Here is a 27,568-nt window from a genome sequence, read left to right as displayed (position 1 = left end):
TTATTTATTTTTGGTTGCATTGGGTCTTTGTTGCTGCGCGGGCCTTCTCTAGTTGCAGTGAGCGGGGGCTACTCTTCGTTGCAGTGCGTGGGCTTCTCACTGCGGTGGCTTCTCTTGTTGCGGAGCACGGGCTCTAGGCATGTGGGCTTCAGTAGTTGTGGCTCACGGGCTCTAGAGCGCAGGCTCACTAGTTGTGGTGCACGGGTTTAGTTGCTCCGTGGCATGTGGGATCTTCCTGGACCAGGGCTCGAACCCGTGTCCCCTGCATTGGCAGGCGGATTCTTAACCACTGCGCCACCAGGGAAGCCCCAATTCTATACTATTTTTATATCTGATGTTCATGGAATTGTCTTTATGATATCACCCTAAATATGTTGACTATTAGCCTAACTAGATATTTTTTTATCAAGTTAAGAATCTATTCCTGTCTCATTTTAATGTGTAACTATACAAAAAATGGTTCTGAGAACTTACTTTCTATATTTTGGATTTACTTGAAATATTTATTTATTGTTTTTTTTTTATAGGATGTTCAGCTAAAAGTAAAAACCTACTTGCTTGGAACTGATTTGTCTATATTCAAATATGATGACTTCATCTTTGTTTTGGATATAATCAGCAGGTAGTGTTTGAGATCTTGTCTTATTCTTTAGTTTGATTCATTGAACCATGATAATCAATGAAGTCATGAATCACTGAGTTGTATAACGTAATGGAAGTAAAGATAATTGAGCATTCATAGTCTAATTTCTGCTAGGTTTATGTGTGAGTGTGTTTAAATGTTTCTGCCCTTTGGATGTTGTAAACTGTAATGAATGTGATCTTCAGAATTTCTTCAAACATCCAAATTTTTATGATTTGTTACCTTTGAATAAAGATGACCCGTACTTCTCTTTTTTCCCTATAATAAACATGTTGCTGAAATTTACGTAAATCATTCTGTCCAACTAGGTTGATGCAAGTTGGAGAAGAATTCTGTGGTAGCAAGTCTGAAGTTTTGCAAGAGTCTATTAGAAAACAAAGTGTCAATTATTTTAAGAACTACCATAGGTAAGAACTCTAATAAAATATGAATAGACTTATTTAGGTAGTGAGAATACCTTTGTCTAATGCTTAACCTTATAGTGTTAATTGGTTTAAAATAATTACTTTTGAATTTGAAAGACTATCTTCTTTGTAGCTTTTTTTAGGATGGTTAAGGATTTTTTTGCCAAAAATATCATAGAGTATTCTGATTACTTATTTTTTGTAAATTTCAATATGTGTTTTGTCTTGAGGGGCTTAAAATACTGAACTGACTTCTGTATGGGTGGAAGATGATTATTACATTAGGGATCCCCAGAAGAATTTGGCCCCTATTCTCTACCTGCATATACGGTGTGAGCTAGTAAGGAAGTTAAATCAGTAGCGGCAGCACTCAGTGAGCGGGGGATGCTTGAAACTGTGTGCCATTTAGGAGTAAAAAGGCTTTCAGAGAACAGGGCATGATAATCAGAATGTAGCTACAAAGCCAAGATTTTGTACTACATTGCTTTGCAAAACAATCACTACTAACTTTAAAAAGGGTGCCTAGGAATGGTTTTGGGAGTGGAAGAAGGTAGGAAAGAATGTTTATATAGCAATGTGTTTGTATGCTTAAAGCAGCGTTAAATTGAGAGAGAGACTATTTATTAGACCTTTCTTCATATAAGCTGGACCCTATGCTGTACACCTTATATACATTTGATCATTTGAATTGAGTTACAGCTCACTTTTTATTCTGCATTTTTACTTTTTAAAATTAAGTTTTGATTTTGTTGTTATTTGCTGCTGGGGAGAGTTGGGATTTGAAATTCTCCTTTCTCTCCTTGTTCATAGTCAACCCCTGGTCACAGGGATATGTGCTATGTCAGAAGAGAGGTTACTGGATGTGAAACCATTGACTAATTTATTATTAAATATATTTAAGTACACATTTTCTGTCTTAATTGTAAACTATTAAATATTTGTTTTGAAAGTATATTTAAGTTGATTCTGTACCAAAGCAGAGCCTTTGAGTTTCACAATTGAATGAAGAGAATGTTTAAAAAATAAAAAAATTTTTTTAATTGATTAAACCTCAGGAAAACAGTGGTAAGGGAACAACATGAAACCCTAACACTACCTTAATTTATAACTTCCTTTTCTGTTAAAACTTAAGCCCTGTTAAAACAGAAGGCTTGGCCTGTATACATTGCTGTCCAAAATTAGAGGGGCCTTATACTCACAGTTGGGAAAGGATAAAGAACTATGAAGGAGCTAGGAGCTTCACTTACCCTATCAGAATGCAGGCATTGCTGGATGTCCATTTCTCAAAGATTGCTTTATATCCAACAAGACAACTGGGGTGTCTTTTGATGTTCATTGTGACTGCAAGATGTGTGTAATACAAAAACATGGATTTATTTAATGGTTTGCATTCTGCATTCCATTTTACTTACTGTCAAAAGGTGTCTGTCATCTGTGGCCACCAGGAAAGGGCATTTCTAGACTCTGACTATGATGGATATTCCTTACAAAAGTTCACCTTGATGAAATTAGAAAATACAGAAATGAATTATTATTTCCAAGACACTCAATATTTTAATGGACTTTTCTTGTTAGAAACATTTGTGAAACTTGTTTCCCATTGAGGAGGCTGTATTGTATTGTTAGAAGGAGAGCAGGACTGGGAAATGGTAAACTCGGGCTCTTACCACATTTTTGCCACCTGCCATCTCTCTGTCATTGGACAAATCATTTAACCCTTCTGAGATATGGTTCTATCTATCAATCGTAAAATGAGGTGGCTGGACTAAAAGGTCTCCCAAAGTATTACCTGCAGATCTTTCCCTTTTTTCTTGCTGCATTGTGTATTATAAAAATTGGAATAGGTTAAAAAAAAGTAAAGATGTAATCTTTCTTTGTAGTATTCTTCTCTTTTCCCAGTGTTTAAACCAGTCTTGCTCATATACTGCCTGTAGTCATTCTCTCTCCAACAGCTGCCATTTGGGAAATTATAATGAAATCACTTGGTAAAGTTGGTGCCAACCATCAGTGTGTTCTGAAGTACATCTGTTTCTTTATAAAGCAAGATAAACTTGACAGGCAGTTTAGAAATGATGCCAATGTATATATATTGAGTTGATGAAAGTCATTACATTAGCCAGTGATGAACCTAAATCTACTAAATTCTGATTTAATATATCCTTCACCAAATCATATTACATAAATACCGAAAAATACCATGAAACATGGTGAAATATAGATCATCTGTTTCAATTTTGTTAGTGTTTAAATATGCTTACAATTTGTTTCATGGTCCTCTACTGCCAAGTAGAGCTCTTGAGAATAAAGAAACTCTTGAACCGAATTACTCTTATTTTACAGTCCATTTAGGTTGTTGGTTTGAAGATGTAAGCATAATAAAAAGGTGAAAGTAGAAGCATTTTACTCTTTGGCAGAACATCTGTTTATAAAATGTACCCATGTTGCTGGTGGAAGTTGTATTAAAGCTTGTGTGCCATTATCTTTTTCTAGGGCAAAGCTGGATGAGCGTGTGAGGGAGCACAGTCTCTGTCATCTGTCAGTGTAAATTCTTATCTTTCAAAGATATATTTTATTCTCCCAGGTTTCGTTATGTTCTAAGTTTGTATTCACCCAGTGCTGTCATTCTTCTGCCAGATGTTGCAGAATGCCCCAAAGCACAAATAATCTAATTTGAACAGTAACGACAGAGAAATTATGTAGCAGTGTGCTATTGCCAAAACATTCTATTTAACAAGTACCTTTTAATTTTAATTACTTTAGTATTTAGAGCATATAAATGTTTTCAGTGATCCTAAAGGTGCACTGACTAATGTCAGAAGAGAGGAAAGGTCACCTATCCTTTTACGGAGAAAAGTCTCTCCTTGCCTTTTAAGGTTTAAGTTTATTAAGGTTTGGTTTATTCCTTAAGTGTCTTTAAAATGTGTGTTTCTAGGGTCAGTTTTATTATCCATATACTTATCTTTGTTTTCTGTCTGGATCAAATGATTTAATCATCTCTTCTGTTTTTGAATACTGGGCCTGACATCTAGAACTGACCTGCCAGCATGTGTTGCACCCCTACCCCTAATCCCCCGCCCATATATCCTCTGCCAAATAAGTTGTTTTGGTTAAGGCTTCAGGCAGAGTAGTAAGTAAGTTACCAATAATTTTAGTTGTTTTATAGGAGATCTCATAAAGAGGTTTTTTTTTTTTTAAAAAAGAAAAACCTAACCTATAATAGCTTCAATTTATGAGTGTCCACGGATATATTTTCCTAGTATTGCTTTGTAACAAACTGTCCTGAAACTTACAGGCTTAAAACAACCATCATCTTATCATTATTACATGTATTCTGTGAGTCAGGAATAATTCAGGCAGGGATCAACTTGATTCTTCTGCTCCTCATAGCACTGACTGAGGTGACTAAGCAGTACTCAGCTGGTGGAAAGCTTGCGTAGCAGGTTCAAGACGGCTTCACTTGCACCTTGGTGGAGATGGCTGGAAGGGTGTACAGCTGGGTTGGTTAGTCAACATGCCTTCATGTGGCCACTCCAGTATGGTGATCTAAGGGTGGTTGGACTTCTTATGTGGCAGCTGGCTTCCCATAGGACTAGAGTTCCAAGAGAACCACACAGAGGCTGCATGACCTTTTCTGATATAGGCTCAGGAGACACGCAGTCCTTCTACCATATTCCTTTGAATACAGGCTTGTCGTAAGGCTGGTCCAGACTCAAGAGGAGGGAAATTAGACTTTTTCTTTTGATTGGGGAGTGGTAAGGTCGTGTCATAGAAGAGCATGTGTGTGGGATAGGAGGTGTTGTTGCAGCTCTCTTTGATATATTCCTTGGGAAAATAAGGAGAAATGCTTTCAAAAAATAATTTTTTTTTGGATTTGGTGATAATGGTGCCAATAAGTTAAATTTATTTTTAATATGTGAAGTGTTTTACTGAAAATTTATGTAAAAGTACAACTATTTTCCATCTCTAAACTATACAAGAGGGCTTAAATTTTGGACTTAAAATGAGAACAAAAGGAACAATGTCTTCATAATATATATCTCTTACTTTACACTACTCCCTCTTCTGTATATATGTACATACACATAGATACACAATAATAATGGGTAGGCAACTATTAAACTCCTCTTAGTAAATACAGTTGTTACTGATTTCCAATTTTCTTCCTGCTGGTAAAGAGTCTGGGGCAGTGTGGTGTTATCCATGGCCTCTAAAGTGTTATTCACTAGCTTCATGGCCTGTGTGATTTTAACCAAATTTTTTACTTCTCTGAACATCAAATTCCTTCTCTTTAAAGTGTATAAAGGCTTATATTAGATACTCTACCTTCTTTAAACCTTGTGCTTTTATCATTCGTTTTTGGAACTTACATTTTACTGCTTCAAGTCTTTTATTAGGTTAAGTAAAAGATCTGTGTTTCACACAGTTCTAATTCACTAACACTTATCCTTTAACTTGTAGGTCAATATATTTGAGACACATTGTAGATCGGTTATTATCTCCTTCACTATATTTGCACTTTAAAATCTCTTTAATTTTATTTTGATTGTACGTATTTTTTTGTATACCAGAGAAGGTTTTTTGTGTCCTGCTTGTGTGTTGTTTCTAAAGATGCAGGTGGCACCCAGAGTGCTTAAAGTAATAATTGGGACTGCTTTTCACATAACTATGATTATAGTCAGTTCTGTTATTCAACATCTGATTACAGTTTGTACCTTACATACTCATTGCTTTTTCATCATAACTGCCATCTTTTTTGTGTATTAGAGTAAAATAGAAGAAAGGAAATAAAATGCAAATCTTTCAATTTGTGTAAAATGTTCTTGGGGAAAGAGATGCAAAGGAAGTTTTCTTTGGCTCTATTGAATCAATTTGGATAATATTAACCAACATCATTTACAGTAAAAAAAAAAAAAAAAAAAAAAAGTAAATTTTTGCCTTTGACTATTGTTTCCAACCATGTTGCAGTGAAAAGAACAAGATTTGGAAATCAGGGCCCCTGTCTCTGCTGTCTACTACTTGTGACCTTGTGACCCTTCACAAGTGGATTAATGTTTCCTTGGGCCATTTGTGGCCTTATCTTAATGGACCTGCCCTTTATTGCAGACAATTTGGGGAGGGTAGTGAGTAGATTATTACAGTTTTTTCCTTTGAAAAACTTTATTAAATCATAATTCACATAAATGTATGCATATCTTATTGTACAACTCTATGAATTTTTTAAATATATGTACACCACATAAACTGCCCGGATTAAGACATGGAACTTTTCCAATATCCTAGAACAAGGTATAAGGTGTATCCCTTGTACCTTTTCTTGGTCAGTAGCCTTCTCAAAGGTAACTGCTATTCTTCTGTCACCATTGACTAGTCATGCCCGTTTTGAACATTATGTAAATATTGTAGTTTTATTAATGTTGTTCTGAATTGTATTGCTTTTTATTTTAAATTTCTTGTTGTTTCTTACACACACACACATACACACACACGTTGATTTAGTTAGTATATTGACCTTGGATTCCTATGATCTGGTGGTTAAATTAGCATTTTATTAAATCTAATAGTTTGGAAATTCTTTTGAATTGTTTATACAATATGTCAAATGTGAATAATGATGGTTTTATATATTTCTTTCTAATCTTTGTATTGGTTAGGAGTTCTGGTACAATGTTGAATAGAAGTGCCAACAAGGGACATCCTTTCATTCAGTACTTTATGATATTTGTATGATATTTGTGGTAGGTTTTTGTAGATACTCTATATCAGATTAAAGAAATTCCTAAGAGACAGTCAACTTTAAGGCAAGAAATATTGGTAAAAGTAAAGGGGATACTTCATAATTATGATAGATTGTTAAGAAGATATAATAATCCTAAATTTGTATATTCCTACTAAAATAAATTTGAAATAATATAAAGCAAAAGTATTCAGACTAAAAGGAGAAATAGACAAATTGATAATCATAGTTGGGAAATTTTATGTGCCACTTTCAGTAATTGGTAATATAAGCAGACAAAAAAAATCAGTAAGGATATATGTTTGACTAACATATTAGTAAAATTTGCCTAATTGATATAGGTATACTGGTATATGTATGTTTATACATGTGTATATATATTACAACACTTGACAGCTGAAGAATTCATTTTTTTTTAAGAGCAGAGGAAAGTTTATCAAAATCAATCAACTGCTGGGCCCTAAAGCAAGTCCTAAAAAAAAAAAAAAATTCAAAAGATTGAAATCATAGAGAGCATATTCTCTGACCACAGTGGAATTAAACTACAAATAAATAACAGAGAGATAATGAGAAAACCTGCCAAAATTTTGAAATTAACCTATTTTCAGTGTTAAAGAAGAAATCGTATTGGGAATTAGAAATTATTTTAAAATGAATGACAATAAAAGTATGATATAAAAATTGTGAGATATAGCTAAAGCAGAAGGGGGAATTTTTAGCTTTAAATGCATTTTTTGGTAAAGAAGAATGTTTGAAAATCAGTGCACTGAACTTCCATTTCAAGAAGTTAAAAAAAATGACCACAAATTAAACCTAAAGAAACAGAGGGAAGATAATTACAGGAGCAGGAATCAATGAAAGAGAAAGTAAATGTATAATAGAAATCTACAATGCTACTTAGCAAGACTGAGCAAGAAAAAGAAACACAAATTATATCAGCAGTTAAAAAGAAGGTACCTATACATCTTAAGACATTAAAAATAAAACAAAATGATATAAACTTTATGCTGATAAAGACAATTTAGATTGAAAAGAACGAATTCCTTGTACATATTTAATAAGCTGATAAAATAAAACATAGAAAATCTGAATAATCCTGTATCTTTAAAGAAATTGAATCTTTGCTTCAAAGCATTTCCATAAAGAATCTCCAGGCCTGCTGCTGTCACTGGTCAATTTAGCTAAATATTTAATGCACAAGTAATATCAATATAAACTCTTTCAGAGAACAGAAAAGGACAGAATGCTTTATAACTTATTTTATGAGGCCTTCATAGCACTGATACCAAAACATAACAAGTATGTTACAAAAAAAAAATTACAGGCTAGTACCTCATAAGAACATAAGTGTAAAAATCCTGAACAAAAGATTGGCATATTACATCCAGTGATATCTAAAAACAACAATACATCATGAACAGACAGGGTTTATTGCAGGAAAACAAGGTTGGCTAAACATTTTAAAAATTAATAAATTTAATTTACTAATTAACAGCTACAGGAAAAACACCACATTGATCATTTAAACAGATGAAGAAAAAAATTTTGATGAAAATTCCACCCTAGTTCCAGATTTTAAGAAATCATGTCTGTAATTTTTACTTTCAATCTAGTTTTGTTTCTGACCTAATTTTAATTTCAATCTTATATGTAAAGTATGCCTTTTATAAACAGCATGTAGTCTTTTTTTGTTTTCATGTTTTAAAATCCAATCTGATGATTTTTGTGTTTTTTTTTTGTTTTGTTTTTTTACATCCTTATTGGAGTATAACTGCTTTACAATGGTGTGTTAGTTTCTGCTTTATAACAAGTGAATCAGTTATACATATACATATGTTCCCATATCTCTTCCCTCTTGTGTCTCCCTCCCTCCCATCCTCCCTATCCCACCCCACCAGGTGGTCACAAAGCACCGAGCTGATCTCCCTGTGCTATGAGGCTGCTTCCCACTAGCTATCTGTTTTACATTTGGTAGTGTATATATGTCCATGCCACTCTCTCACTTTGTCACAGCTTACCCTTCCCCCTCCCCATATCCTCAAGTCCATTCTCAAGTAGGTCTGTGTCTTTATTCCTGTCTTACCCCTAGGTTCTTCATGACATTTTTTCTTCTTAAATTCCATATATATGTGTTAGCATACGGTATTTGTCTTTCTCTTTCTGACTTACTTCACTCTGTATGACAGACTCTAGGTCTATCCACCTCATTACAAATAGCTCAATTTCGTTTCTTTTTATGGCTGAGTAATATTCCATTGTATATATGTGCCACATCTTCTTTATGCATTCATCCGATGATGGACACTTAGGTTGTTTCCATGTCCTGGCTATTGTAAATAGGGCTGCAATGAACATTTTGGTACATGACTATTTTTGAATTATGGTTTTCTCAGGGTATATGCCCAGTAGTGGGATTGCTGGGTCATATGGTAGTTCTTTTTTTTTTTTTTTCTTTTTTTTTTTCTTATGACATCACTTACATGTGGAATCTTTTTTTTTTTTTTTTTTAGTTTCTGCTTTATAACAAAGTGAATCAGTCATACATATACATCTGTTCCCACATCCCTTCCCTCATGCATCTCCCTCCCTCCCACCCTCCCCATCCTACCCCTCCAGGCGGTCACAAAGCACCGAGCTGATCTCCCTGTGCTCTGCGGCTGCTTCCCACTATCTATCTACCTTACGTTTGGTAGTGTATATATGTCCATGCCTCTCTTTCGCTTTGTCACAGCTTACCCTTCCCCCTCCCCATATCCTCAAGTCCATTCTCAAGTAGGTCTGTGTCTTTATTCCCGTTTTACCCCTAGGTTCTTCATGACATCTTTTTTTTAAAATTCCGTATATATGTGTTAGCATACGGTATTTGTCTTTCTCTTTCTGACTTACTTCACTCTGTATGACAGACTCTAGGTCTATCCACCTCATTACAAATAGCTCAGTTTCGTTTCTTTTTATGGCTGAGTAATATTCCATTGTATATATGTGCCACATCTTCTTTATCCATTCATCTGATGATGGACACTTAGGTTGTTTCCAGCTCCGGGCTATTGTGAATAGAGCTGCAATGAACATTTTGGTACATGTCTCTTTTTGAATTATGGTTTTCTCGGGGTATATGCCTAGTAGTGGGATTGCTGGGTCATATGGTAGTTCTATTTGTAGTTTTTTAAGGAACCTCCATACTGTTCTCCATAGTGGCTACCAATTCACATTCCCACCAGCAGTGCAAGAGTGTTCCCTTTTCTCCACACTCTCTCCAGCATTTATTGTTTGTAGATTTTTTGATGATGGCCATTCTGACTGGTGTGAGATGATATCTCATTGTAGTTTTGATTTGCATTTCTCTAATGATTAATGATGTTGAGCATTCTTTCATGTGTTTGTTGGCAATCTATATCTTCTTTGGAGAAATGTCTGTTTAGGTCTTCTGCCCATTTTTGGATTGGGTTGTTTGTTTTTTTGTTATTGAGCTGCATGAGCTGCTTATAAATTTTGGAGATTAATCCTTTGTCAGTTGCTTCATTTGCAAATATTTTCTCCCATTCTGAGGGTTGTCTTTTGGTCTTGTTTATGGTTTCCTTTGCTGTGCAAAAGCTTTGAAGTTTCATTAGGTCCCACTTGTTTATTTTTGTTTTTATTTCCATTTCTCTAGGAGGTAGGTCCAAAAGGATCTTGCTGTGATTTATGTCATAGAGTGTTCTGCCTATGTTTTCCTGTAAGAGTTTGATAGTTTCTGGCCTTACATTTAGGTCTTTAATCCACTTTGAGCTTATTTTTGTGTATGGTGTTAGGGAGTGATCTTATCTCATACTTTTACATGTCCCTGTCCAGTTTTCCCAGCACCACTTATTGAAGAGGCTGTCCTTTCTCCACTGTACATTCCTGCCTCCTTTATCAAAGATAAGGTGACCATATGTGCGTGGGTTTATCTCTGGGCTTTCTATCCTGTTCCATTGATCTATCTTTCTGTTTTTGTGCCAGTACCATACTGTCTTGATTACTGTAGCTTTGTAGTACAGTCTGAGGTCAGAGAGCCTGATTCGTCCAGCTCTGTTTTTCGTTCTCAAGATTGCTTTGGCTATTTGGGGTCTTTTGTTTTTCCAAACAAATTTTGAAATTTTTTGTTCTAGTTCTGTGAAAACTGCCAGTGGTAGTTTGATAGGGATTGCATTGAATCTGTAGATTGCTTTGGGTAGTAGAATCATTTTCACAGTGTTGATTCTTCCAATCCAAGAACATGGTATATCTCTCCATCTATTTGTATCATCTTTAATTTCTTTCATCAGTGTCTTATAATTTTCTGCATACAGGTCTTTTGTCTCCTTAGGTAGGTTTATTCCTAGATATTTTATTCTTTTTGTTGCAGTGGTAAATGGGAGTTTTTTCTTGATTTCACATTCAGATTTTTCATCATTAGTGTATAGGAATGCCAGAGATTTCTGTGCATTAATTTTGTATCCTGCTACTTTACCAAATTCATTGATTAGCTCTAGTAGTTTTCTGGTAGCATCTTTAGGATTCTCTATGTATAGTATCATGTCATCTGCAAACAGTGACAGCTTTACTTCTTCTTTTCCGATTTGGATTCCTTTTATTTCCTTTTCTTCTCTGATTGCTGTGGCTAAAACTTCCAAAACTATGTTGAATAAGAGTGGTGAGAGTGGGCAACTTTGTCTTGTTCCTGATCTTAGTGGAAATGGTTTCAGTTTTTCACCATTGAGGACGATGTTGGCTGTGGGTCTGTCATGTATGGCCTTTATTATGTTGAGGAAAGTTCCCTCTATGCCTACTTTCTGCAGAGTTTTTATCATAAATGGGTGTTGAATTTTGTCTAAAGCTTTTTCTGCATCTATTGAGATGGTCATATGGTTTTTCTCCTTCAGTTTGTTAATACGGTGTATCACATTGACTGATTGGCATATATTGAAGAATCCTTGCATTCCTGGAATAAACCCCACTTAATCATGGTGTATGATCCTTTTAATGTGCTGTTGGATTCTGTTTGCTAGTATTTTGTTGAGGATTTTTGTATCTATGTTCATCAGTGATATTGGCCTGTAGTTTTCTTTCTTTGTGACATCTTTGTCTGGTTTTGGTATCAGGGTGATGGTGGCCTCGTAGAATGAGTTTGGGAGTATTCCTCCCTCTGCTATATTTTGGAAGAGTTTGAGAAGGATAGGTGTTAGCTCTTCTCTAAATGTTTGATAGAATTCTCCTGTGAAGCCATCTGGTCCTGGGCTTTTGTTTGTTGGAAGATTTTTAATCACAGTTACAATTTCAGTGCTTGTAATTGGTCTGTTCATATTTTCTATTTCTTCCTGGTTCAGTCTCGGAAGGTTGTGCATTTCTAAGAATTTGTCCATTTCTTCCAGGTTGTCATTTTATGGCATAGAGTTGCTTGTAGTAATCTCTCATGATCCTTTGTATTTATGCAGTGTCACTTGTTACTTCTCCCTTTTCAGTTCTAATTCTATTGATTTGAGTCTTCTCCCTTTTTTCTTTTTTTTTTTTTTTTTTTTTTTTTTTTTTCTGTACGTGGGCCTCTCACTGCTGTGGCCTCTCCCGTTGCGGAGCACAGGCTCCGGACACACAGGCTCCGCGGCCATGGCTCACGGGCCCAGCCGCTCCGCGGCATGTGGGATCTTCCGGGATCGGGGCACGAACCCGTGTCCCCTGCATCGGCAGGCGGACTCTCAACCACTGCGCCACCAGGGAAGCCCCTCCCTTTTTTTCTTGATGAGTCTGGCTAATGGTTTATCAATTTTGTTTATCTTCTCAAAGAACTAGCTTTTAGTTTTATTGATCTTTGCTATCGTTTTCTTCATTTCTTTTTCATTTATTTCTGATCTGATTTTTATGGTTTCTTTCCTTCTGCTAACTTTGGGGTGTTTTTATTCTTCTTTCTCTAATTGCTTTAGGTGCAAGGTTAGGTTGTTTATTCGCGATGTTTCCTGTTTCTTAAGGTGGGATTGTATTGCTATAAACTTCCCTCTTAGAACTGCTTTTGCTGCATCCCATAGGTTTTGGGTCGTCTTTTCTCCATTGTCATTTGTTTCTAGGTATTTTTTTGATTTCCTCTTTGATTTCTTCAGTTATCACTTCGTTATTAAGTAGTGTATTGTTTAGCCTCCATGTGTTTGTATTTTTTACAGATCTTTTCCTGTAATTGATATCTAGTCTCATAGTGTTGTGGTCGGAAAAGATACTTGATACAATTTCAATTTTCTTAAATTTACCAAGGCTTGATTTGTGACCCAAGATATGATCTATCTTGGAGAATGTTCCATGAGCACTTGAGAAAAATGTGTATTCTGTTCTTTTTGGATGAAATGTCCTATAAATACCAATTAAGTCCATCTTGTTTAATGTATCATTTAAAGCTTGTGTTTCCTTATTTATTTTCATTTTGGGTGATCTGTCCATTGGTGAGAGTGGGGTGTTAAAGTCCCCTACTATGAATGTGTTACTGTCGATTTTCCCTTTTATGGCTGTTAGTATTTGCCTTATGTATTGAGGTGCTCCTATGTTTGGTGCATAAATATTTACAATTGTTATATCTTCTTCTTGGATCGATCCCTTGATCATTATGTAGTGTCCTTCTTTGTCTCTTCTAGTAGTCTTTATTTTAAAGTCTATTTTGTCTGATATGAGAATTGCTACTCCAGGTTTCTTTTGTTTTCCATTTGCATGGAATATCTTTTTCCATCCCCTTACTTTCAGTCTGTATGTGTCTCTAGGTCTGAAGTGGGTCTCTTGTAGACAGCATATATATGGGTCTTATTTTTTTATCCATTCATCCAATCTGTGTCTTTTGGTGGGAGCATTTAGTCCAGTTACATTTAAGGTAATTATCGATATGTATGTTCCTATTCCCATTTTCTTAATTGTTTTGGGTTCATTATTGTAGGTCTTTTCCTTCTGTTGTGTTTCTTGCCTAGAGAAGTTCCTTTAGCATTTGTTGTAAAGCTGGTTTGGTGGCGCTGAACTCTCTCAGCTTTTGCTTGTCTGTAAACATTTTAATTTCTCCATCAAATCTGAATGAGATCCTTGTTGGGTAGAGTAATCTTGGTTGCAGGTTTTTCTCCTTCATCACTTTAAATATGTCCTGCCAGTCCCTTCTGGCTTGCAGAGTTTCTGCTGAAAGATCAGCTGTTAACCTTATGGGGATTCCCTTGTGTGTTATTTGTTGTTTTTCCCTTGCTGCTTTTAATATGTTTTCTTTGTATTTAATTTTTGACAGTTTGATTAATATGTGTCTTGGCGTATTTCTCCTTGGATTTATCCTGTATGGGACTCTCTGTGCCTCCTGGACTTGATTAACTATTTCCTTTCCCATAGTAAGGAAGTTTTCAACTATAATCTCTTTAAATATTTTCTCAGTCCCTTTCTTTTTCTCTTCCTCTTCTGGAACCCCTATAATTCGAATGTTGGTGCGTTTAATGTTGTCCCAGAGGTCTCTGAGACTGTCCTCTGTTCTTTTCATTCTTTTTTCTTTCTTCTGCTCTGCAGTAGTTATTTCCACTATTTTATCTTCCACCTCACTTATCTGTTCTTCTGCCTCAGTTATTCTGCTATTGATCCCATCTAGAGTATTTTTAATTTCATTTATTGTGTTTCTAATCATTTCTTGATTCATCTTTAGTTCTTCTAGGTGTTTGTTAACTGTTTCTTGCATTTTGTCTATTCTATTTCCAAGATTTTGGATCATCTTTACTATCATTATTCTGAATTCTTTTTCAGGTAGACTGCCTATTTCCTCTTCATTTGTTAGGTCTGGTGGGTTTTTATCTTGCTCCTTCTCCTGCTGTGTGTTTTTCTGTCTTCTCATTTTGCTTATCTTACTGTGTTTGGGGTCTCCTTTTTGCAGGCTGCAGGTTCCTAGTTCCCGTTGTTTTTGGTGTCTGTCCCCGGTGGCTAAGGTTGGTTCAGTGGGTTGTGTAGGCTTCCTGGTGGAGGGGACTAGTGCCTGTGTTCTGGTGGATGAGGCTGGATCTTGTCTTTCTGGTGGGCAGGTCCACGTCTGGTAGTGTGTTTTGGGGTGTCTGTGGACTTATTATGATTTTAGGCAGCCTCTCTGCTAATGGGTGGCGTTGTGTTCCTGTCTTGCTAGTTGTTTGTCATGGGGTGTCCAGCACTGTAGCTTGCTGGTCGTTGAGTGAAGCTGGGTGCTGGTGTTGAGATGGAGATCTCTGGAAGATTTTCGCCATTTGATATTATGTGGAGCTGGGAAGTCTCTTGTGGACCAGTGTCCTGAAGTTGGCTCTCCCACCTCAGGCACAGCACTGACTCCTGGCTGTAGCACCAAGAACGTTTCTTGCACACGGCTTCTCAATTTGGGATGATTTGTTGTCTATTCATGTATTCCACAGATGCAGGGTACATCAAGTTGATTGTGGAGCTTTAATCCGCTGCTTCTGAGGCTGCTGGGAGAGATTTCCCTTTCTCTTCTTTGTTCTCACAGCTCCCGGGTCCCAGCTTTGGATTTGTCACTGCCTCTGGGTGTAGGTCGCCGGAGGGCGTCTGTTCTTCGTTCAGACAGGACAGAGTTAAAGGAGCAGCCGCTTGAGGGACTCTGGCTCACTCACGCTGGAGGGAGGGAGGGGTACGGAGTGCGGGGCGAGCCTGCGGCGGCAGAGGCCAGCGTGACGTTGCACCAGCCCGAGGCGTGCCGTGTGCTCTCCCGGGGAAGCCGTCCGTGGATCCCGGGACCCCGGCAGTGACGGGCTGCAGAGGCTCCACGGAAGGGGGGCATGGACAGTGACCTGCGCTTGCACACAGTCCTCTTGGCGGCGGCAGCAGCAGCCCCAGCAGCCCCAGCGTCCCACGCCCGTCTCTGTGGTCCACGCTTTCAGCCGCGGCTCGCGCCCGTCTCTGGAGCTCCCTTAAGCAGCGCTCTTAATCCCCTCTCCTCGCGCACCCGGAAACAAAGAGGGAAGAAAAAGTCTCTTGCCTCATTGGCAGGTCCATACTTTTTCCCGGACTCCTTCATGGCTAGCTGTGGCGCATTAGCCCCTTCAGGCTGTGTTCACGCCGCCAGCCCCAGTCCTCTCCCTGCGCTCTGACCGAAGCCTGAGCCTCAGCTCCCAGCCCTGCCCGCCCTGGCGGGCGAGCAGACAAGCCTCTAGGGCTGATGAGTGCCGGTCGGCAGCGATCCTCTGTGCGGGAATCTCTCCGCTTTGCCCTCCGCACCCCTGTTGCTGCGCTTTCCTCCGTGACTCGGAAGCTTTCCCCCTCCGCCACCCACAGTCTTCGCCCGCGAAGGGGCTTCCTAGTGTGTGGAAACCTTTCCTCCTTCACGGCTCCCTCCCACTGGTGCAGGTCCCGTCCCTATCCTTTTGTGTCTGTTTATTCTTTTTTCTTTTGCCCTACCCAGGTACGTGGGGAGTTTCTTGCCTTTTGGGAGGTCTGAGGTCTTCTGCCAGCGTTCAGTAGGTGTTCTGTAGGAGTTGTTCCACGTGTAGCTGTATTTGTGGTGTATCTGTGGGGAAGAAGGTGATCTCCATGTCTTATTCTTCCGCCATCTTTCTCTTTTTTGTTTTTATTATTACAATGCTTTAAATTTTTCATTTCTGTCCATTTTGTGCATCTTTTTCTCTATTTTATTTAACTTATTTATAGTAGTTATCTTAAAGTCCTTGTCTGTTAACTCTAATATTTGGAGCAATTTCTGCTTTTCACAGATTTTACCATTTATTCCCTCTTTACTTTAGAACCTGTGGATTTAAAAAAATCTAGATTTTGTTTTTAGCTTGATTTTGGTAACAACAATGAGGCTTGTTGCAGGAAGAAGGAAGAACAGGGCAGACTCTGGCCCTTTGTTTCCTGGGTTAACAGGAAGGAAGTATTTGTTTTTCTGGAATTGCTCATATAATGTACTGATTACTCAGGAGAGACAGTAAGAGCAATAGCGTTAAAGAAAGAAGGAATCAGTATGACATGTGACTACTTGCTAATTTAAGTGCCATACTTCCTAATTTAATTGGTAAATGCTGTGTGGAGATAGATAGGCCCTGAGCTAAAATATATTTAGATAGTGATAATCAACTTGATCTTTTGGCTTAGTAAGAATGATTAAGATCTATGCTTTTTAGCATAAAACATTTATTAGCGTTTGTGGTTTTATAAACCCTATAAATTATTTCTTGTTTTTTTTGGCACCAATAGCTAAGGATGTCTTAAGTACCTGAGTTGGTGAGTAGGTTTTAGTTTAGTCCCTTAAGAAAAATATCATTTCCTATGCATTCATTATTTTTGCAATATAGTAAAATTATTCTGAGTTTAGTAAATATTTGTGGTTTTTCTCTTACAGATGATAAGATATTAACAAGTATGTAAAAGTAAATGTGTTTACTGCGTTGGTCTGATGGGTTTTCAAAGTTGATTATGATCATGATGATAACTCTATAATAGTTTTGTTATATTAATTCTTGTGTGCAGTGTACTTTTCTTATTTTTTGGAGTATTCATTTTCTTTTTTTAAGAACACGGCTTGATGAACTGAGAATGTTTCTAGAAAATGAGACCTGGGAACTTTGTCCTGTTAAGTCAAATTTCAGCATCTTGCAACTTCATGTAAGTTTAAGAGCGAATAAATCAGTCTTTTATGTAGTCATCTTTAAAAGCAAACCATATATATGGAAACATTTATAAAATAATTAAATTAAGAAATAGTGCCTTTCCTTTTTTCCTTAAAAGTGATTAATAATAAGCCTCTTTTACAAGGTGATACTTCAATGGATGTCATAATCTGTCTCTTTTTACAAATTCATTTTATACACTTGAGGAAAACTCCTTTGCCTGAAAAGAGTCACAATTAACATAATTTGTTTTCTTTAGATTTCAGAAGAGGGTCTACTGCCTCATTTAAATTTTGCAGAAAAATCAGTTATATTTTGATGGTCTTTAATGAAAATGCTTATATTTGTAGAATATTTGTCATTTCTTAAAGGGTCTAATAGGTTCTGAATTTATGCTGCAACTCATAAATTTGTCTGTAATGAGAAAATGCCTCAGAGATAAAAGAGGCACTTATAAAAAAAAACAACTAAGTTTTATTAGTTAATTGATTCCTTGAATCCTATAATGTAATATGTGAAAATATCTTTAATTTTTTTCTCTGGGTTGAAACATATTATAGATAAATATTTCTTGTGTGGTAGACCATGTCCTATCTGACAAATATCAAATATCAGAATAGAGTATATAAATTTAGATCCCTGTTTAGAAGGTTGAGTGTGTAGTTTTTGCCTTTAGAAGAAATGGCTTTCTAGAAAGAAGTTTCTTATTCCTGGATAAATGTAAAGAATGCATGATTAAAAGTTTTTTTAAAGGGACAGTGTTTATGCTCATATTGTATAATAGCTTACTTCTCATCCAGGTTTATCATATTGCTTTCCTAATGTGGAAATATTAAATACACTGAAACATGTTGATTAATAAATGCTTTAAAGACAATGAAATTAACATTAATTTTAACATTATTTAGAGTTATTAAATTAAGATGATTTCTTGACATTATTTAGAATTCCAGCATTAATTTTAGAATCTCTATTTAAATACTTTTATTTGAATTCATATTTAACCATCAATTTGTGTGTGTGTGTGGTGCATGTGTATATAAACTTGCTGTAATTAGAAAATGACTTTTTTACAAGGTACGTTGAAACATTTCCATCCAAGTGAGCATTATATCCTTAAAAGTGGTTACCTTGAAGTTTCAGTTATGTAAGATGAGTAAGTTCTAGAGATCTATGGTACAACATTTTGCCTGTAGTTAACAATACTGTACTGTGCACTTAAAATTTTTTTAATGGTAGATCTCACGTTGTAACCACAGTGGGGGAAAAAAGTAATTACATTGAAAACTATTTACAGCTGAGATAGTGTTCATTTGACACATGTATTCCTGTAGATTTTGTTTAAAAAATTTTTTGTCTTATTTATAGTCACCCCTTGTTTAGAATTTTAAAAATAATGGCCTGATTTTTAAGCATTATTGTGGATCTGATTTAATGTATAGCTGCAATTTAAAAAGAAAATAAACACATCATTTGAAACTTAGTAAACCAATGTAATTTTAAAGAAGATTATCTCTGAATATGAAAAATCTTAAATTGGGGAATAATATTAAAATGATTAGAAGGTATAAGAAAAATGTGTACTAAATTTTTGTTAAAAATCATTAAATCAAGAGTTTTGTAATTCAAAAGAACTTTAGCCATTATTCTATCTCTTCCTCTAATTAGCTGTATAATCTTGAACTTGGACCTGCATCCCTCTGGACTGCCTCAGTTTCCTCATCTGAGAAGTCTGTGATTTGGACTGGGTGCTATAACTCTGTAGCTTTAGTATTTGTGATTCTTTGATCTAGATCGACCCTTTCATTTTACAGATGAGGAAATGGAGGCATAGGGAATCAGGGGACATTCCCAATATTATATAGGAAGTTAATGGAATATAATGGATTAAAGTCAACCTAGGACTAGACGATGTATCATCTGACTTCAGCATGTATTTTTGTTGTCTGCTTCTTTGTATATGAAGAAAAATAAATGAAAGTTTATAGACATCAATATAACAAAGAAAGGTATATCTTTTATGCTTGGATTTCAATGTATTCACGTAGAGTATCTCAAATGGTGCAAGCTATTTGACTTAACAACAATTAGTTTTTATGAATGACTTTATTAAAACTGTACTCTACTAGGACTTTTGCTGTTATGTAAAAATTTTTAGAATTATCATTCAAATTGAAGTTATTTAAAAAAATTTTCTGTGCAGTTCCATAAAGTAAGCCAAAAGCAGCTTGATGCGGATAACACTGTTTTAAGTGACATCAGCGTGACTGAGTTGTCTTTAGGAAAACCTTTGAACATGTATGTCCAAGTTTGTGCTTTCAGATAACTTGCAAGATTTAAAAATGAATAACCTAAAATAAAAAAAAAGAATAGCCTAAAAAATAGGATTGTTTTCTTTACTAACTACATCTGCACTGATGGAATATGTTTATGTACTTGAATTTTATTGTTGTTGCTAAAAGGGATCTGGCTCCTTTTTTTTTTTTTTTTTTAAATGTCTAGGAATTTAAATTCATGGAACAGTCACGTTCCCCATCAGTTTCACCCAGTAAGCAGCCATCCTCAACTTCCTCAAAAATGGTAACCTTGTTTGAGCAGTACTGTAGTGGTGGGAATCCATTTGAAATTCAGGCTGACCACAAAGATGAAGAAACAGAAGACGTCCTGGCTTCTAATGGGGTATGTGGTGTTTTAAAAAATACTGTGGAACATTAGTGGGATTTTCTTATTGAGCGTGTTGTACCCAATGAGCAAGATAATTGACTAGATTTATTCATACTTTTACCACCCACCGTCCTACCTATATACTTAGATACCTGTAATACTAATTGTACAGGTAATGAATGGCTTTCCAGTATGCTTTGTTGACATTGTCCTTTTGAATGATAAGTTTTGCCTTTATGTTTATTTTATGTTATTATTAGATTACTTTATGTTCTTACCAGATTACTAATTGAGTAGGAGCATAGTTTATTCACTGCATAGTTATATGATTTATTGGATAGACAGACGTATGAAGGAATAGATCATCTGCACTTTTTTCTCAACGCCACTTGTTGGGTAACTAAGGAAGTCATTTTGTTCCATGTCCCCTTAACTGAAACAAGGTAATGTCTTGTTTAATTACCTGGCAGGGATATTTTGAGGATTTAGGAATACAGTGTTTTAACAGCACTCTGAGCAGCTCAAAAAACAATATAAACTAGAAGTAGTGTGAGTTAATGGAAAGGTTTGCAGGCAGATGAATGAATATGACCTTTATTATTGATTAACTGTGTGGATCTTGGCAAGTTATTGTGATTTTGTGACCCTCAGTTTCCCCATATTTACAATGAGGAAATACTTACTTCACAGTTACCTATAGGGCGTTTTTACAAGTATTTAATTTCCAGAGGGACTAGGTATAATTTTTATTTTAGATTTGATGAAGTTGAAGTGAAAACTGTTTGGGTTTGACAAAAATCTGTTGAATTTGTCTCCATATTTTTGGTTTGTTTTTGTTATTAAGTGAAGATATAATTTAAAAAATATTGTCATGAAAATATACCACTATCATGTTTTATCATGAAGTAGAAGTTATTCCATAGAGAACCATATTTAAAATTATAATTTAGTGATTCTTTGTGACATTTTGCCTCTATAAAGTAGACTAAACTGAAAGGAATTAAGTCATTCCAATATTTTTGAAATAATATATCCCTCTGCACTGGTGATTTGTTAATTTAAATCTCACATAACATTTGATTCTCATTATTTCTGGCAGTTGTGTTCAATAAAGTAAGCACGAATTCTGAATTAACAAATACAGAACTGTTGTTCTTAAGCAAAATATGGGATTAAGTATCTGCAAGCCTCTGGTCACAACATTTTCACCAACTGGTCAATACACAACCTTGTTTTACGTGTGTTTTTCCTTAAAGACACCTAATTTAATATTAGTGTTGATTCATTAACATTGAACACATGACCAACAGCACTGTAACTCATGCCTGAGTGAAGCTTATCTAACATACGTATTTTTACCTTAAGGCACATTACAGTCTTCTCGCACTTGGGAACACTAGACGGCACTTTAGTACTATGATTGGGGGGCATTCTGAACAGTGAAATCACCAGCAAAAAGTACAAAAATTTTAAGAATGTGACACTAATAGACTTTGAAAAGGGCACTTGTTTACAGCAGGAGGGCTGAAATAAGAAGGTAGAGTGTCGCTTGATCTTAGCTGGGAACATGTATGTCGGGTGACTCAAAAGTGTTTGCCACTCCACATGGCACACATCCGTGAATGACCAAGCAGTGTCATGAAGTACTGATGTTGGGGTTACAAATTTTATCGAGTAGGGAAATCTGCAAATAAAGAATCCTTGAAAATGAGGATCTGTTGTACTGTGGAACTGACCCTAGTTTGTGTAGAACACCTTTCTGAATGTCACCAGGATCACATTGTGTACAAGTGGGGGAGAATGTCTCTAATGTTTGTTTGTAGTTATTAATGTGTGATCTAATCTTCACAGGTACAGCATAGGTCCTGAGGGTCAGGGTCCACATCTTAAAACAGCCTGTCATAATGCTTTAGACTCTTAAAAAATAGTTGTTGAATTAGGGGGCTGACTTCTTCCCTTATTGTCATTATACTGGTCTCCTCAACTGGCATATGGAGACAAAACTTCCTCATAGAATTGTTTTGAAAATTCAGTGAGACAATTTATGGAAGCACTTAGCCCAGTACTTGGTTGAAACTCAATAAATGTTAGCCATTATTTAATCATATTAGTGTATAATACTAATCAGCAATGATGATGGTGATACTGCCACTGCTTCCTTTGTTGTTCATGGACTCCATTGTCTTCTCTCATGCTGGCACTGGGCCATGGTGCCAAAAAGATGATGAAAAGGCACTCTTCCTCTCAAGAGAAAATCCACCATTTTTGTCCTTGCTCTCAGTAGTCCATAGGTGTTAAGCCTAATTTTCTAAGTTGCCCTTGGAATTAAATCTCATCATAATGAATTAGATAGAATATTAGCATGTGTGTTTTGCTTATTAAGCTGACTTAATACTTCCAGAGTACCAGAATTGTATTCTCAAGCTTTTTATAATGAACTAGCAAAATGGAAATAAATAGGATGAAACCACTTGAAGGAAGAGTTTTTTTTTAATCAAGTAAACACTCTTTTCCTGTTCTAAGGTCTAGCAGGGTATGTGTTTGTTTTCATTTGTTTATATGGAGATTCTTTTGGGCATTTATAAGCTTTTGAAATATAATGTTTGTATTTTCTTTTGAGCTGGTTAAGGTAGGATGATGAAGAAGAAAATGGAAAGTTAATATGATTCTTGATGGCAAAATTAAAGCTCAGTTATTAAGAACTTTCATCTGTAATGTACTTCTTATAAAACTGGATACTTTTTTACTGTGTTGAAAGACTCCAAGAAAGGTTGGTTCTTCGTACCCATTGTTGAATAATATACTGTGTTCTTTTCAGTATGAATCTGATGAACAAGAAAAAAGTGCCTATCAGGAGTATGACAGTGACAGTGATGTTCCTGAGGAACTAAAACAAGATTATGTTGATGAGCAGACAGGCGATGCTCCTGTGAAAAGGTACTTATTCTTGGAATTTATGGTATTTCTCATTTTATGTTGCACGTTTAGCATATAGGATTTACTTGAAAGGTTAAGAAAAAAAACTCAAAAATTAAACTTTTCTTTTGGTTATAGTGTCATGTGACAGAAGTTAATGGTTTTTTTTTTTTAACATCTTTATTGGAGTATAGTTGCTTTACAATGGTGTGTTAGTTTCTGCCTTATAACAAAGTGAATCAGCTATACATATACATATATCCCCATATCTCCTCCCTCTTGCGTTTCCCTCCCACCCTCCCTATCCAGCCCCTCTAGGTGGTCACAAAGCACCAAGCTGATCTCCCTGTGCTATGCAGCTGCTTCCCACTAGCTATCTATTTTACATTTGGTAGTGTATATATGTCCATGCCACTCTCTCACTTCATCCCAGCTTCCCCTTCCCCCTCCCCGTGTCCTCAAGTCCATTCTCTGTGTCTGCGTCTTTATTCCTGTCCTGCCCCTAGGTTCTTCAGAACCATTTTTTTTTGTTTTGTTTCCATATATATGTGTTAGCATATGGTATTTATTTTTCTCTTTCTGACTTCACTCTGTATGACAGACTCTAGGTCCATCCACCTCACTACAGATACCTCAGTTTCATTTCTTTTTATGGCTGAGTAATAGTCCATTGTATATATGTGCCACATCTTCTTTATCCATTCATCTGTTGATGGACACTTAGGTTGCTTCCATGTCTTGGCTATTGTAAATAGAGCTGCAGTGAACATTGTGGTACATGAGTCTCAGCAATCCCACTACTGGGCACATACCCTGAGAAGTTAATGTATTTTAAAAATGATTCCTGAAAGGCTAAAAATGTAGTTTTTTTGATAATGGGCATAACCCAAGAGCTCTTAATCTAGAGATCAGTGGTTTTTGCAGAAAAACAAACTTTTGATTTATAGAATCAGTGCCGCCTTTGGAGGCGGTTTATGCTTCACATAGATCAATTTATGTTTCACATTGATTTCCTTTTTCTCAAGGAGGAAAATAGTCATTTGTTTTGTATGTGGCTTTGCTGCCTCAATCTAGTAAATACAGAAAAATCTTCCCAATGTCATTTTTATTTGCTATTTGAGCCTTCTATTAAGGTTCCTTTTCTTGTACTTGAGTTTTGTTTTGTGATAAACTGTCTTCTTCAAAAACTATGATAACTGTATAAGAATTTTTGTCACCTTCTTTAAATTGGGCCTGATTCTGATTTGTGAGTGAGGTAGTTTCATGACTATCAGATATTGAGTGACCACAAATATACTTTATTTTTAATGATAGATTTAAGTATACTCTTCCCTACTCTTTACCCCCAAAGTACCTAGTGAATACTTGATTGATTTGACACCCTGATTGATATAATCTCTCACCTCAAAAGTGAACAACTCATATAATTGGGGATATTTTAATTGGGGAAATTTGTTTCCATTGGTTTACACAAATATATAGTATTTAATTATCTACATCTGTGATCCATTATGAACCGAATAGAACTATTTTGTTGGACTTTTTCATTAGATGTTTTGAGTATGTTTTTACTAAAAGAAAAGGTCTAATTAAGTTGAAGTGAACAAACGCCTGCCACTATATGTGTATGTCCTCGCATTCTTTGTAGGGTTATGCAGCCTCTTAAACTGTCGTTAACCTACCCCTAAGAAATATACACAATGTAAACTACTGATTGCAGTTAACCAGTTGACTGTTATATCAATTCCAACTTCTAAGTGTCTCTTGAATTTATCAAAATTTCTTGTATTTCACTGCTACCATCCTAGTTCATGCAGAAATCTCTGGGCCAGATTATTGAATCAGCCTCCTTACCGTGGCTTCCCATTTCCAGTCTTAACCCTTTCTAATCTGTTCTTGGATACAAATTTAGATTTTTCTTTTATATACAAATTTGATCATGTCATTTTCCTGGTTAAAATGTTTAATGGCTCACCACTGCATTTAAGATACGGTTCATACTCGTTACAATCATGAGGTTCAATTCCTTTCAGTGATCTGGCCTTTACTTACCTCCTTTCTTATCACATTTCCCTCTGCCCACTCATTCTCCAGGCTACCACTGTCAACTCCTTGTGCTTCTCTAAGCGTACTCTGTTCTCTTACTTCTGATCTTATTACATGTTGTCCCCTTTTTTTCTGTACTTACCATATAACTTCTACTTTTTCTTTGAATCTAGCGCTGCCCCCCAACCCCAGGCTTTACCATTATACTTTATGCCTAATTCAAATTCTAAGGAAGGTATTTTTCATATTTGTAGGTCTGAAATCATGATGCTTGGTACAGTTGATGTATAATTTTCCTAGAACATTTTTTTAAGTGACATAGCTTCTTTTTTGTTTATTATTTTATTTATTTGTTTTTTATTGAAGTATAGTTGATTTACAATATTGTGTTAGTTTTCAGTGTACAGCAAAGTGATTTGCTTATACATATATGTGTATATATATTCTTTTTAAAAATTATTTTCCATTATAGTTTATTATAAGGTGTTGAATATAGATCCCCATGCTATACAGTAAATGCTTGTTGTTTATCTATTTTATATCTATTTTTATGCATCTGTTAATCCCACACTCCCAGTTTATCCCCCGCTACTTCTCCTTTGGTGTAACCATAAGTTTGTTTTCTATGTCTGTGAGTCTGTTTCTGTTTGTTAAATATGTTCATTTGTACGATTTTTTAGATCCCACATATAAGTGATATCATATAATATTTGTCTTCGACTTACTTCACTTAGTGTGATAATCTCTAGGCCCATCCATGTTGCTGCAAATGGCATTATTTCATTCTTTTTTATGGCTGAGTAATATTCCATTGTATATATACACCACATCTTCTTTGTCTACTCATCTGTTGATGGACACTTAAGTTACTTCGATGTCTTGGCTGTTGTAAATAATGCCACTGTTAACATTTGGGGTGCATGTATCTTTTTGAATTAGAGCTTTTGGCTTTTCTGGGTGTATGCCCAGTAGTGGGATTGCTGGATCATGTGGTAACTCTAGTTTTAGTTTTTTAAGGACCCTCCATACTGCTCTCCATAGTGACTGTATCAATTTACATTCCCACCAACAGTGCAAGAGGCTTCCCTTTTCTCCACACCCTCTCCAGCATTTATTATTTATAGACTTTTGATGATGGCCATTCTGACTGGTGTGAGCTGATACCTCATTGTAGTTTTGATTTGCATTTCTCTAATAATTAGTGATGCTGAGCATCTTTTCATGTGCCTGTTGGCCATCTGTATGTCTTCTTTGGAGAAGTATCTATTTAGGTCTTCGGCCCATTTTTTGTTTGGGTTGTTGTCTTTTTGTTATTGAGTTGTATGAGCTGTTTGTATACTTTGGAAATTAAGCCCTTGTCAGTCGCATCATTTGCAAATATTTTCTCCCATTCTATAGGTTGTCTTTTCATTTTGTTTATGGTTTCCTTTACTGTGCAAAAGCTTATAAGTTTGATTAGGTACCATCTGTTTATTTTTGCTTTTATTTCTATTGCCTTGGGAGACCTAAGAAAACATTGCTACAATTTAGTGACATAGCTTCTTTTAATGGTTGTTAATTAATGTCTGAGAACCAAATAAATACATTATAGTACTTTATTTCTTTGTTTACTGATTTCTCTTCTGCTCTGTACTGTAAGCTCTGTAAGGACAGGAGGATAATCTCTATATCCCCAGCTGATACGTGGTAAGATTTTCAGTAACTAATTGGTGATTTTCAGTAACTAATTAGCAAATTAGATCCTAAGCTGAATTACTTATTGATTTACTACTTGACAACCCTAATTGCAAATCTGTTTTGTTTTCTCCTATTAAGTGTTTCTCGAGAGACTCTAAAAAGCAGGAAGAAATCAGATTACAGTCTAAATAAAGTGAATGCACCCATCTTAACAAATACAACACTGAATGTAATAAGACTCGTTGGTAAGTAGCTACACCTTTAAAAAAAAAACATTATTATAGCAGTTAAATTAGTCTACATTTGTTACCAAATGGGTTTTCATTGTGTACTCCAGTGCCCACCACAGTGAATGATTTAAGATGGTCATATGTCAGTGCCTTCTCATCTTAATTGCTCCAAATAGTATAATACTAATATTAATGTCAGTTTTTCCTTTTTAGTTAACTACTTAAAATTTGTGTCTTCCACTTTTTCTAAAATATTCCAATTAATAGAAATGTAGTGGAAAAATTCTCTGTGAGTTAGAGGTACATGTAGGATGATGATAATACCAGTTTTATATTTGCACAATATTTTGTACTTAATTGTTTCATTGATCTTTGCAATCTTCTTGTCAGATAGGCAGAGTGGATAGTGATTTTCTGGCATTTTCAGACACAAAAGTTCTATAAGCTAAATGTTCACACCATAGGGAATGTTGTTCTTATTACAGATAAGACCTTTATTGATGATTTTGTAGAAGGCAAATAGCAGGAAGAAATGCTGTATGAAATATTTAGGTTTGAAGATGTTATGGATTTTTAATATCAGTATTTCAAAATTTTATATGCTATCTCAACCTTTGTATTTCACAAATAGGTCTGTACATTTGACAAATAAGTTATAGAGATGTTTTCTCATGTTA

General features: G+C 35.7%; 1 protein-coding gene across 1 annotated transcript in view; it reads left to right on the top strand.

Annotated features, from left to right (window-relative positions):
- The window catches only part of VPS50 (VPS50 subunit of EARP/GARPII complex), a 130,623-nt gene that overhangs the window by 68,089 nt on the left and 34,966 nt on the right, over positions 1-27,568 (top strand). The window contains exons 15-20 of the mRNA XM_060107650.1: positions 528-622; positions 952-1,050; positions 17,263-17,353; positions 19,861-20,037; positions 22,841-22,959; positions 26,800-26,906. Of these exons, the coding sequence (XP_059963633.1) occupies positions 528-622; positions 952-1,050; positions 17,263-17,353; positions 19,861-20,037; positions 22,841-22,959; positions 26,800-26,906 (688 nt within the window). The remainder of the gene's footprint in view (positions 1-527; positions 623-951; positions 1,051-17,262; positions 17,354-19,860; positions 20,038-22,840; positions 22,960-26,799; positions 26,907-27,568) is intronic.

This window comes from Mesoplodon densirostris, chromosome 9, assembly GCF_025265405.1.
Source record: "Mesoplodon densirostris isolate mMesDen1 chromosome 9, mMesDen1 primary haplotype, whole genome shotgun sequence".
NCBI classification, from domain to species: domain Eukaryota; kingdom Metazoa; phylum Chordata; class Mammalia; order Artiodactyla; family Ziphiidae; genus Mesoplodon; species Mesoplodon densirostris.
This window is presented reverse-complemented; position numbering and strand designations above follow the sequence as displayed.